The 13,246-nt window shown below is 51.5% G+C and overlaps 1 protein-coding gene across 12 annotated transcripts in view; it reads left to right on the top strand.

Moving 5' to 3' along the window:
• Window positions 1–10,813, top strand: part of PTPRE (protein tyrosine phosphatase receptor type E) — a 162,189-nt gene extending 151,376 nt beyond the window's left edge. For 11 of the 12 annotated variants that reach the window (XM_084995931.1, XM_084995932.1, XM_084995930.1 and 8 more), the window contains 4 exons: window positions 1,942–2,067; window positions 3,301–3,467; window positions 5,079–5,214; window positions 7,883–10,813. In XM_084995931.1, coding sequence (XP_084852057.1) covers window positions 1,942–2,067; window positions 3,301–3,467; window positions 5,079–5,214; window positions 7,883–7,957 — 504 coding nt within the window. In that variant the 3' untranslated portion in view covers window positions 7,958–10,813. Of the gene's footprint in view, window positions 1–1,941; window positions 2,068–3,300; window positions 3,468–5,078; window positions 6,900–7,584 lie in introns of all 12 variants that reach the window. The other variant, XR_014827187.1, reaches the window with a different exon arrangement.
• The last annotated feature ends 2,433 nt before the right edge of the window (window positions 10,814–13,246 follow it).

Genomic DNA, 13,246 nt, shown 5'->3' on the forward strand with positions numbered 1-13,246 from the left:
TGTATTGTATGGACAGACCACATTTTGCTTATCCGTTCAGTAGTGGGGGGCATGTGGATTGCTTCCGGTCTTGGGCTGTCATGAATGATGCTTTTAACATCCGTGGACAGGAGTTCCCGTCCTTGTGCAGCAGAAACGAATCTGACTAGTATCCACAAGGATGCGGGTTCAATCTCTGGCCTCGCTCTGTGGGTTAAGGATCTGGCGTTGTTGTGAGCTGTGGTGTAGGTTGCAGACACAGCTTTGGATCCCACGTGGCTGTGGCTGTGGCTGTGGTGGAGGCCAGCAGCTGCAGCTCCGATTTGACCCCTAGCCTGGGAACTTCCATGTACCACGGGTGCAGCCCTAAAAAGCAAAACGAACAAACCAAAAAACCACTCATGGACATGTTCTTACATGGACGTATATTTTCATTTCTCTTAGGCAGGTACCTAGGGATGCGTGTGCTGGGCCAGCTCATAACTACGTTGCACATTTGGGCCACTTAACATCTGGAGGAGCTGCCAGGCTGCTTTCCAAAGCAGCTGCCCTGTTTACGTTCCTACCAGCAATGTGCAGGAGTTCCAGTTTCTCCCCGTCCTCGTCAACACTCATCATTATCTTTTTGGTTGAAGCCACCCCAGTGGGTGTGTTCTCGACTTGGTCTTTTAGTAGCACATGTATGTATTCCTGGAGAAATTACTGTTCAGTTTTGCCTGTTTTGGGACTTTCTATAAAAAGGTATCATTCCAGGACCTGCTCGTTCCACTCAAAGTTATGCATTCGATATTTTCTTTTGTCGACGCGCTAATTGTGCCTCGTTCATCGTTTCCGTGTGCTCCGTGCCTCAAGCTGTCCATCCTGTTCCATTTATCTGTCCTTTCTCCTGACATGGGCATTTGGGGTGATTCCATTCTGTTGTTTCACAGTGTTAGGGGTGCCTTCTCTTCTGTGTCTGCATGAGGAAGAGTAGGTTCCAAAGAGACAAAGCGCACAGGGGAACGTGTGTGAAAGTTTGAATGTGCAAGACAGTTCCAGGTGGCTTCCCAAAGCATTTGTGGTTCCCAAGTGGACATTGGATCAGTGTCATTCAGCAACATCCCCTGGGTTGTCTGGCAGCCTCATTTTTGTTCATTCAATAGGTATTGACACCTCTTTGTGGCTTTGACTTGCAGCTCTCTCATCCCTATGAGATCAGGTAGCACCTCGTGAATTTATAGATGGGGCGTGTCTCTTCCCGTGCAAAGGTACCTGTTCATGCTTTTCTCTCATCTTTCTAGTGGCTCGTCTGCCCGTTTCTTATTGAGGTAGAGGACTTCTTGACAGATTCTTGGTGCTGATCCCTTGTTGGTTGTATCTATTGCAGACGTCTCACCCCAGCTGATGGCTTGTCTTTTCACTCTCTTAATGTTTGTTGATGACATGGAGTTAATTTTATTATCATCTGATATTGCAGTCTTCTGTGTCCTGGTCGGCTTGTTCTCTGGGGTTCTTGTTTGGTGAATCTGTACCCAAAAAATGAAAAGATTTTTTTTCACAGTTTTTTGACTTTGTCTGACTCTGTCTCCTTGTTTATAATAAGGTTCAAGGCTACCCTATATGGTAGCACAGGTTCTATGCTGCCCAACTCCAGGAGGGGCCGGGGCATTGATATCAGCCCGGATGTGAGTTAGGGATCCATAGAGAAAACTGGCCTTCCAGCTCCACTTACTGACTGGCCTCTTTTTTTTGTCTTGTCACCTCTGTGCTGTATCAAGTTCCAAATACACGTGTGTCTGTTTCTAGACTCTCTACTCTGCTCCCCTGATCAACAGGTACTAACAGCATTCAAATTCGTATTCGTCTATTACTTTCTTGGTCAGACGAAATACATCAAATGGTTTGAGAGCAGTGCTGCGTCAGGGCATCCAAACGACTAGCACCAAATTATTAGGTGACTTAAATTTTTGTTTTATCCCCAAGGATAAATGCTACCAGTATTGGCCGACAGAGGGCGCGGTGACCCACGGGGACATCACGATAGAACTCAAGAGCGATACCCTTTCTGAAGCCATCAGTGTTCGAGACTTCCTGGTCACATTCAATCAGGTACTGTCGCCTGAGAGCCATTCCCTCTCTTGGTCATAGAGACACTGCAGCTGTCACTCGGGTGGGCTCGTCACTGCTCCCCTTCGTCCTGCTCCTTCGGGCTTCTCCGGAGCCTCAGCTTAGTGTCAATAGCCAGTGCGGATGGTAGGGAGCTGTGATATCAGGGGGTCGATCGCCTATAAAATTTGACCCCCACGGTCACCTTGTTCCTTGATGGACCTCGAGAGCCAAGAGGCATCTCACACACCCCACCCTCCCCAGAAGTGACAGTGGCCAGGAGCAGGAGGAACGAAGGTCGAGGGTGAAGGCACAGAGCCTCTCTGGAGCGCCCTGTCCCGAACCTTCTCAGCTCCCGGCCGTCCTCTTCCCCACTGGGTCTCCAGCGCTGCTCCCCAGGAAGACCAGGAACGCTGTGTGGACCATGGGGGTTGGCGGGGGCTGGGGGGGGGGGAAATGACCCAACTGTGGGATTTGATTCTGACCTCAAGACTGCCAGCGCAGGGAGTTCCCGTCGTGGCTCAGTGGAAACAAACCCGACTGGTATCCATGAGGATGCAGGTTCGATCCCTGGCCTCACTCAGTGGGTTAAGGATCCAGCATTGTCGTGAGCTGTGGTGTAGGTCACAGACACAGCTCGGGTTGGCATTGCTGTGGCTGTGGCGTAGGCCAGCAGCTGCATCTCCGATTCGACCCCTAGCCTGGGAGCTTCCGTGTGCCCCCGGTTCAGCCATCAGTGCAGCCTTTCTCCAAAGACTTCTTTTCCTCCCATGGGTCACAGAACGACCCGGGCTGCTAGACTCAGAAGCTGCTCCTCTCTAGCTTTGAAGGGACCGTTAGGGTCCTGGCTTCTTTAAAAAGGATGAGTCCTCTTATCTCAGAGATCCCGTTGTGGCTCAGTGGGTTAAGAACCCAACTAGTATCTGTGAAGATCCGGGTTCGATCCCTGTGGGTTAAGGATCTGGTGTTGCCGTGAGCTGTGGTGTAGGTCGCAGATGCAGCTCCAATTCGACCCCCAGCCTGGGAACTTCCATGTGCTGCAGGTGCAGCCCTAAAAAGCAAAATAATTAAATACTAAATTAAAAAAAGACAAAGAGGGGATGATTGCTGTGATCTCAAGCAAGGCGGCCAAGGGTCCCATGAGGGAAGGCAGGGGGGCCTGTGACCTGCTCCCAGGTGGGCGGGGCCTGCAACGGGACAGCTCTGAGATGCTCTCCCCCCACGCCACCCCCGCAGCCCCTGGCCCGCCAGGAGGAGCAGACGCGGCTGGTGCGACAGTTCCACTTCCACGGCTGGCCGGAGATCGGGATTCCCGCCGAGGGCAAAGGCATGATCGACCTCATTGCGGCCGTGCAGAAGCAGCAGCAGCAGACAGGCAACCACCCCATCACCGTGCACTGCAGGTGAGGGCCTGCGGCGGCCGGGCGCCCCTTCTCCTCCTGCCCCGTGGGGCTGACGCAGACCCCACACCCAGTTCACTGCTCCCAGCCACGTAGTTTCCCTGGACCGGACTGTTCACCTGCTCTCATGCACGTAACTCACGTGCATAGATGTCATTGGCTCATAGGTGCAGAGGCCCCTGTGGGGAGAAGGAGCCAGGAAATGACTCAAGCACACTTTTCTTTGTGCTTTAGTCATTTAAAAAAAAAAAAAATCGCCAAGCACAGCTCTGACAAACCCCAAACTTGAGTTGTCTTTGTTTTGAAAGACCGTCTGGGTCTGGCTGATGTGCCTGGCCAGCTCAGCATGGGGCTTTTCTAGAGCTTTCAAGGATGTCCAGGCCGGGCCCTCAGCCCCACTGCATCCTGAAGCCTCTTGATCTGGCTGCTCAGTCAGGCCCGAGGGCAGAGGGACACACCAGGGCACCCCCAGCAAGGACTTTGATAAACAGCATGAGGAGGGCAGCGGGTGAATCTCCGAATTCAGGGCCTCACCAGCCTTCTGCGCCAGGACCCCTTGCTGGCAGGCACCTGGACCACCTTGCAAAGCTCTTCCTGGCAGGAGTTTGGGGTGTTGAATCTTCGGGGTGCTGATTTGCTTCTAAAGCTGCACTTCTGTCCCTTTGTCCACTCATGAGGCTCCCATTTTTCATGACTGCCATTGGCCACCTCCCCTCCCCTGCCCCCCCCCTCTTGGCAACATCACTCCAGGGTTTGAGCCTCTTTCCTGGTCTGGGACCCGCCTGGCGCACTTCCGGCCTGGCCAGCAGGAGGAGTACACGCCTCGGTTTTCTGTCCCTGGCGCCTTTGTAAATGTCATCTAGAACAAACTGGAAAAAGAATTCCTTCTTGTTCCACCTGGGCAAACACAGACTGAGTTTAGCACGTGCTGAGCACCAGAGGTGCAAAGGTGAATGAGCCACCAGGGGGTCCCACCTGCAGAAAGGCAGATGCAGGAACAGGAGCCATGGATTCAGCCCATGTGCACCCCCGGAGGGCTTCCTGGAAGAAGCCAGCCAAGCCCGCCTCTGTAGGGTCCAGTTACCAACGAAGCAGGGAAATGGTTCCACCAGGGTAAAAACCTGTACCTGGGGCTGATCCCACACACGAGGTATCTGTCGTAAGTGAGCATGTGCTCTAGGAAGTTTATGTTTGCTGACTCTTGATCCAAAGCTAAGCTACATATAAGTGATCATTAAAAATCCAAGCTCCGGAGTTCCCATCATGGTTCAGCGGAAACAAATCTGACTAGCATCCAAGAGGATGCAGGTTCGATCCCTGGCCTCACGCAGTGGGTTAAGGATCCGGCGTTGCCGTGAGCTTTGGTGTAGGCTTAGTCCAGTGTTGCTGTGGCTGTGACTGTGGTGTAGGCTGGCAGCTGCAGCTCCGATTCGATCCCTAGCCTGGGAACCTCCATATGCCGCAGGTGCGGCCCTAAAAAACAACAAAAAAAAAAAGACACGCAAGCTCGGATCAGTGACAGTTGCGTCAGTACTGCCGTGCAGGGCACGGCGGAGGCGGGGTGTCCCCCGGGGCGGGCGAGCCCGGGTATCATTCCGAGTGTTCTCCCCGCAGTGCCGGAGCCGGGCGAACCGGGACTTTCATAGCGCTCAGCAACATTCTGGAACGGGTCAAAGCTGAGGGCCTTTTAGATGTATTCCAAGCTGTGAAGAGTTTACGACTTCAAAGGCCACACATGGTGCAAACCCTGGTAAGAAACCGCTTCCAGAGGAGTCGAGAATTTTCTTGGCCGAATTTGCTGTATGTTTCCTGGAAGGCGCTTAAGTATGTGGCAGGGGGGAGGAGGGGAGGTCAAGTTTCCCAGAAGAAGAACTAAAACTTGCGGCCAGGGCGCAGTTTAGCTGTAGAGACGCCCTTTCTTCCTGGCCTCTGGCTGGCAGGTCATGTGAGGGGGGACACAGCCACCACAAGCTGGATGACAAGATCCTTTAGACGAGGCACAGATGATGCCAACTGCTGTGTCAAAGTGAACCGTTCTACCAGGTCCCCGTGTCCATGTAAAAATGTACCGGGTTCAGAGTTCCCGCTGTGGCTCAGTGGGTTAATGAACCCAACGTCGTGTCTGTGAGGGTGCGGGTTCTGATTCCTGGCCTTGCTCAGTGGGTTAAGGATCTGGCGTTGCCCCAGGCTGTGGTGTAGGTCACAGACATGGCTGGGATCCTGTGTTGCTGTGGCTGCGGTGTTGACCAGCAGCTACAGCTCCGATTCGACCCCTAGCCTGGGAACCTCCATCTGCCTCGGGTGCGACCCTAAAAAGCAAAAGCAGAAACAAATGTACCCACGTGAAAAGGCACGCTGATGTTTATAGTCCTGATCCGTCTAAACCTCCATCCGCAGTTCCTTTGGGCTCTTTTCCTTGGCGGGGGTGGGGGGTCTCCCTAGATCTCCAGACCCTGCCTGGGGGGCTTAGAGAATCGGGAGCTCAGTTGCCCCCACACGTTCGCTTTTGTCCGGTGATGAAAACACACACTTTCTGGTTTCAGCAAAGATGCCTCCTCCCCAAATGTGGGGGTGGTCCTGCAATAGCAAGTTCAGTGTCAAAGGCTGTTCTACCCGGTCGTTTTCCCCAAGGCTCCTCCTTTAGGACACCCCCGCCCCTGCCGCCCCCGCCCCGGCATCCTGACTCAGACACTTCCCTCCTCCTTCGAGAGCTGGGTGGTCAGTGGGAAACTCAGGAGCTGGAAGGGAGACGTATGGTCCCCACACTTTGCCTACAGTCTCAGAACAAGAGTTTTCTGCGCCGGCTTTTCTGTCCCTGGAAAGCCAGCTCTTTCCCAAGCTGGCTGGATGGAGGTTCCGGAAGGGTCAGACGGGCTAATATTTGGCCTCTTGCAGCCCCCAAACCTGTGGAGGGGAATTTAGAGAAGAGGCTGAACGCGAGGCGCTGGGAAGGAAGAAGGGAGGGCTGGGAGCCAGCCTGCCCCTGCTCCCCCGCTCCCAGGTCCACCGGGCAGCAAGTGACCGGGTCTGCGAGGACCTGGGCCCTTTTAGGTTCACTGCCCTCTGTCAACTTCCAGCCTTCGGGGTCCATGCCCTGCCTGCTGACCGCTGTGCACATGGTTTTCTGAGACGCGCAGCAGGCTCCCTGAGAAAGCCCCCGGCTTGCCTCTTCCTCCGTCTCTTTCATTTCTTCCTCTGGGTGCCTGTCGTTGGTGATGCCCTGCACCCCGGCTCCCAGCCCCCTGTGGGCCCACCACCCGTCTAGTGTCACCTCCTCAAGGGCTGCTGGGGAGCCAAGAGTCAGAAGATGTCCAAGTATTCTGATACGTCAAGAGCCTTATACAGATTCCAGGCATTATTATTCCTTTGTTGTTGTTGTTGTTTCTTTGTTCTTTAGGGCCACATGTGTGGCATATGGAAGTTCCCAGGGTAGGGGTCGAATCGGAACTACAGCTGCCGGCCTACGCCACAGCCACACAGGATCCAAGCAGCGTCTGTGACCTATGCCACAGCTCACCTCGACACCAGATCTTTAACCCACTGATCCAGGTCAGGGATTGAATCCTTGTCTTCATGGATGCGAATCAGGTTCATTACCGCTGAGCCACACTGGGAACTCCCAAGGCATTATTCTTTTGAACTCTACTAAAACTTATATAAATCAGTGCCTTTCTACAGGGTAAACTTAGGCTTAAAAATAACCGATGTTTCCATCTTGTTTAACTCATTGCTTGTCGTTACATTACAAAATTTGATGTTAATTAAGTATGGTTCTTGTTTCTGTTAGAAAGTAATTTTTTTAGTTTAAATATGAAACTAAACATCTTTCATTCAGACTGTCCAGAATACACCAAGTCGAAGCTAAACATTCATATTTTCTATGTAGAAAACCAGCTTTATTTGGACATAGTCATGTGCCTAACAACTAAATTAAGTAATAGAAGCTGATGTGTGCGAGTTCCCGTTGTGGTGCAGTGGTTAACGAATCCGACTAGGAACCGTGAGGTTGTGGGTTCCATCCCTGGCCTTGCTCAGTGGGTTAGGGATCCGGCGTTGCCGTGAGCTGTGGTGTAGGTCGCAGACGCGGCTTGGATCCCGCATGGCTGTGGCTGTGGCGTAGGCCGGTGGCTGTAGCTCCAATTGGACTCCTGGCCTGGGAACCTCCATAGGCCGCAGGAAGAGGCCCTAGAAGAGGCAAAAAGATGAAAAAAAAAAAAAAAAAAGAGTGGGGTTCGCTGTCTCCTCCCCTTCCCATTAAAAAAAAAAAAAAAAAAAAAAAAGCTGATGTGCTTTGGGTATATATAGTATTTTAATAACTGTCGGAATTTTTTATGGCTTCTCTTTAACGTGACTCCTAACGAAATTAACCAAATATATTTTAAAATTTTATTTACTGTGTTTTTGGTTTTCTTTTTCAGGAACAGTATGAATTCTGCTACAAAGTGGTACAGGATTTTATTGATATATTTTCTGATTATGCTAATTTCAAATGAAAAGTCCTGCCTTAAAATATTTTTTAATTTAATGGTCAGTATATTTTGTAAAAATCATGTTAATTTATTTCATAGTTGACATTAATATCCTTCTTAATTTCTTTGTATATATTTTGTTATACCTTAAAGGCCACCTGCTATAAAGTTATTCAATCTTGAAGACACCTTTTGAAGACTGGAATAATGTATTAAGGTCAAATAATCCCCCGTAAATATATATATTAGTGCTAATCTCATTAAGCATTTTAATTTTTCATTAGATTCCTATCATTTCATTTCACACATTTAGCACCTCTGAAGTGTTAAAAATCTTAATATGCCAAGTGTGCTTATTTATGCAAGATACTAACCACGACTTCATTAGAAAACAGTCAGAAACTCAGAAATCGGTGGGAAATTCACTTTCCTGACACTGATTTTACAGCCCTGAGCAGCAGCAGTTTTTCTAAGGCAAACTGGGAAGACGCGGTGTAAAAAGGGAATTTTGTAGTCTTGGTCTCAACTCGCATTTATCTTTACATTTTAAAGATCAAAGAAGACTTACAGCCTGAGTCCAGGTCTTACACACCCTGGCGTAGTCAGTGGCTCTATTCATGCTTAAAAAGGCATTTATTCAAGGCTGCGTCCTGCCCTCTGGGCTAGACAAGAAGAGCTGCAAAGGCCCGTGGTTCGGTTCACCCGTGGCCTTGGGTCCCGCCACAGCAGCTCTCAGAGCTTCACTCCCACGGCCCGGCTTGCTGCCCATCTGTCGGGGTGTTTGGCTCAGATGACACTCTGAGAGTCCCCTCTCGGTCCCCTCCCCTTCCGCCCCAGCTGCCGTGCTGGTCATGAGCTCTGCCTCGAGACACAGCCGAAAAAACCACTTCCCACTCTGCAAGGTCACAGAGAGCCCAGGCTCTGGCGTGCAGGGCGCAGGGCGCTCCCGCCTGGTAGAAACTGTCAAAGCCACCACAAGCCATTCTGCTTGAAACTTTCGGAGAAGCATTTTGGTCTTTAAAAAGCTCTTGTAAAAGTTGAGACTGTTTGTAAGAAAAGAAATCTTAAAATCTAGATTTATACCGTTTTTTTTAAGCCCCCTTCCTCAATATTTAATAAAAGAAAAAGTAAGAGAACTCCTTAACCTAAAGGCTAACTTATTTTTGAATGGTTACTACTGAGACCTCTGACACTGGGTAATAAGGGTCCCACTGCCAGACAGGATGGGCCTATGGGGCAAAAAAAGGTGGGGGGATGTAGAAAGGTTTAATTTAATGACAGTCACCCATCTATGGCCATTAGGTGCCTGGGAGATGAGCACAATATTAAAAAGGACATCTGGTCTACCTTTCTGAACGCATTTAACATGTGCATTTTGGGGGTACTCTTTCTGCTTTTTAAAAGAGATGTGAATCTAAAGGCCTTACTTGGTGTTTCCACTGGTAACCGATTGCTCCTTCTTCCCATCGGCCCGTTTATCCTGTGTCCATCTCTTGTCCACACACGTGTGACCCTGGATGGGTTATGTCCTAATAACAACAGCCCGCAGGTAATCAAGCTTCTGCAGCTCCCCTGAGCCCCGTCCAAGGGCCGGAGGAGGCAGCCAGCTGAACAAACAAAAGCACAACTCAGTGAGGGCTGTGGGCCACCAGCAGCTCAGCCCTGGCTACACACACAGCTGAAGGGGCCCCTCTCCCTTTGGGGACAATGAGTACGCATTTGGGGGTCCAAGAGGAAAACGAGGGAGCTTTGTAAGCTGTGCCAGGCGGTCCCCCTTGTTTTCATTGTTAAAATCCCAAGCTCAAAGCCCTTCTTTGACTCAAGGGGAAACGAGAAGACTCAGCCCTGAAGCCTGGAAACAGCCTTGGATGGTGGTGAAGGTGACGGAGGGTTGATAGAGTCACGGGGCCTGGATTTGCATCCACACATGGGGTTTCAGTCAGAATCCCCCAGGCCCTTTCATGGTCGAACTGGGGTCTCTTGTCTTGGGATGAACGTCGACCTGCCCAAGGGAAGCCCTCGGGAAAGAGTCACCTCTGCGTGTTGTTCAGGCCCTGGGCCACGATCCCACCCCCGCCCCTCTCCCCACCCCTCCCCGAGTCTGCTGCAGACCTGCCCTGTGGCTCTGAAAACGAGCAGAAGCCACTGTCCCTGTCCCTTGGAGGCAGGACCCCCATCTGCTATTGGGGCAGCACCTGCCTCCGCAGGGCGCCCAGGAAGCACAGCGTCCCGGCCTCTGCTGCGGGCTCCCCACCCACCCCCGAGCCCAGTTCAGACGGCCTCGGGGGGGCAGCCCGGGAATCCCGTTTGTCTTGCCTGGAAAGTCGACTCTTCTTCCCCTTCAGTCAAAGAAAGCGCTTTATACATAAGGCAGGGGTGCCGGCAGCGTCCTCTTGGCTCTGACGTCTGTCTCTGTTGCCTGCGGCTGCGGTCAAAGGCCAAACAGCGATTGGAAGACAAGCGTTCTGATCACCTTGCTTTCTCGGTCACTGTGTGACCCACTTAAGTCTTTCTCTCCATGTGCTCCGTGAATGAAGACTGCAAACCAGTGTTTTAAAAGGTATTTTTATGTGTTTTTAAAAACTTTTTAAAACGAGCCTGACACCTCTGTTTCAGCATCTGGAGACATGCCCATGTTATTAATTTTTTAAGATACTGATACTTCTGTTGTGTTTCACTAAGTTGTGTTTAATTGATGTGCAATCTTTATAATATACGTATGTACTCCAGTTTCAGCTATCATTTTTTTTTCTTTTATTCCGTTTGTCATTTGATCTTGCTCTGATGATAACACCAGTGAATGTTGCTGAATTCTTTGTATATGCAAATCGCAAGATCCGAGACATTCTGATGCAAAGGTAAATCTTTACTTTGACTTCCGGCCTGCGTCTCTGTCTTTATTGAAATCCTCCAATCTTAGAGTTTCCTGTTGTGGCCCAGGGGTAATGAACCCGATTAGGATCTCTGAGGATGGGAGTTTGATCCCTGGCCTCACTCAGTGGGTTACGGATCCAGCGTTGCGTGAGCCGTGGTGTAGGTCACAGACTCAGCTCGGAACCCAAACCCACCAGCGGCTCTGAGTCGCAGACACGGCTCTGCAGACCAGAACCCCCCACCCCCAACGGCCATGGACACCAGGGCCGGGTCCTCACAGCCTCGGAAGGAAGTCGCCTTGCTCCCCTTGACGTGGCCTTCCTGCCTGCAGGACTGGGACACACGAATATCCTGTCGTGTAGGCCCCAGGTTAGTGGCACTTGGTTAGAGCAGCCTTAGCAAACTAGTACGATTCCCGCCCTTTGACCCCTGCAACCCAGGGGCTGTGGGATGTTTCCAGAAGAAACCCTGAAGTGGATGTGGTGCAGGTGGTTCGTGGAGTGGAGACCCCACGACGTCAGAGGTGGGGGGAGAAGGGGCCACAGGAGGGGCAGGACAGAGGCCACCCCGGCTCCAGCGGTGCCCACTGCCGCCAGCCCCCGGTGAGGGGGTCGTCTCCAGGGGTGCCAGCCCTACCACAGGTCCTACTCTTGGGACTTGCCTGCAGGTTCACTCCCAGGTTCTAAGTTGCATTGGGCTGGCCCACCACTCGGCAACACGCATGGCTGTTTGCTGACTCTGCGGCCCTGATCTACGCCCTGCCCCTGGTCCCCCCGGCCCCGCCCGCTTATGTCTAGATGGACTGGGCAAAGCCAGGACTGGGTGGGGTCCCTGCCCCACATGAAGGCTGTTCCTGCAGGACTGAAGTGGGCCTGGCGGCCAGGAGGAAAAAGCAGCTCTGCGGCCACATCCGAGGGTGGAAACGGGGCCGGGAGGCTGATGAGCCAGCCCTGACCCCACCGCCGAGGTCCCCATGCACAGCTGGCTTGGCTTTGGTTGTCTCCCCACCCTCCCTGTGATCAAAATACCCAGGGTTTGAGATCATGCCATGACACCTGAGCCTGGGCACGAGTATTCTAGTCAGATACACCTGCCCTCCTGCGTGGACAAGGCTCAGTGAGTCCCCTCCAGCGGAAGAGGACACCCGGAGTCTGGTCTCCACGGTGCTGTGCGGAAGCCCATCATGGCTCCAGGGCAGGACCCAGGGATGGGGTGAGCCCATGATGGGGCTTGAGGGAGCCTCACTGGAGCGGAGCCCAGAGTCGAAGGGAATCGAGAAGCAGGAGGCGGGGGAAGTGTTAGGCAGAGAAAACAGCAGTGTGTGTGCGTTACACGTGTGTGTGTGTGTGTGTGTGTGTTACACGTGTGTGTGTGGGGGGGGGTGCCTTAAACAAGGGAGCCAAGAGTTGGCTGGTACAGACGTGAAGCCGGAATGTCAGGGAGACCGTGTGGCACAGCCACATCATGGAAGAGTTTGGAGGCAACAAGACAGCTTCCAGCTACTGAGAACTTCCTGTCAGAGGGATGTTGTTTACATGGGATCCGAGGCTCAGAGAAGTCACCAAACCACAGAGCAGGTGGGTATTTATTTCTTGCACCCCGTTCTCAAATACTCAATTACGCAGGCCAAATATTAATGGTCAATATGTCTGTCTGATGCTTCCCTCCCCAGAAATGCCAAATGAAGGATGCCTCCTTTGGAACATGTGTTTTTTTTCTTTTGGTTTTTAGGTTTTTATTTTTTCTGTTAAAGTTGATTCCCATTGTTCTGTCAGTTTCTGCTGTGTGGCAGGGTGACCTAGTCATTTGTATATATACATACACCTTCTCTGAGCATGTGCTTTCTCAAAACGCTTGTTTGAATGAGCTTTCTAATCCAGCCGCTACACCCCATAAAATGAAACCACCCTTCCTTATGCTCTTGAATTACTGTACTTACGAAGGTGCAAAAATATGCTGATATATCTTAGTGAGAGTTTTGGTTAGAATTGAACCCCAAAGGGGCTTTTTAATTAATCCATATCTTCCATTCCCCAGGCACACAGCTAAATTGAAACTTTCCTTTATGGGAGGTTCATACTTGTTACTCACTCTGAGGTGTTGGCAGAACAACTTAATCATAGAAAATTTCCACTATTTTACATTTTCTTGAGTTTCATCTACTGAAGTGACACGTTTATGACTCACACCTTCAAATGATGTGCCTTCTGTAATGACGGCTGCACTTCCTAAAATACTCCCCCTTGTGCTGGCCAGAATCCCACTCCTCTTTCCGGCCCCGCAGGACCGTCCCCTGCCCTCTGAGGGCCCCTCCCCGCTTCATCCTCAGCCTCCTCCCTGTCACTCAGGCTTTCAGGCAACACTGTCTAAAAGTGTCGTATGGCGGCCGAAAGAGCGAAGGCAAATACAGACTCAGAAAGACACGCCTGCATTCATGCA

The sequence above is a fragment of the Sus scrofa genome, chromosome 14 (genome assembly GCF_054392235.1).
Source record: "Sus scrofa isolate SSC_HxYL_T2T_F1_AM1 chromosome 14, Sscrofa_HxYL_maternal_Yorkshire_Landrace_v2.0, whole genome shotgun sequence".
NCBI lineage: Eukaryota > Metazoa > Chordata > Mammalia > Artiodactyla > Suidae > Sus > Sus scrofa.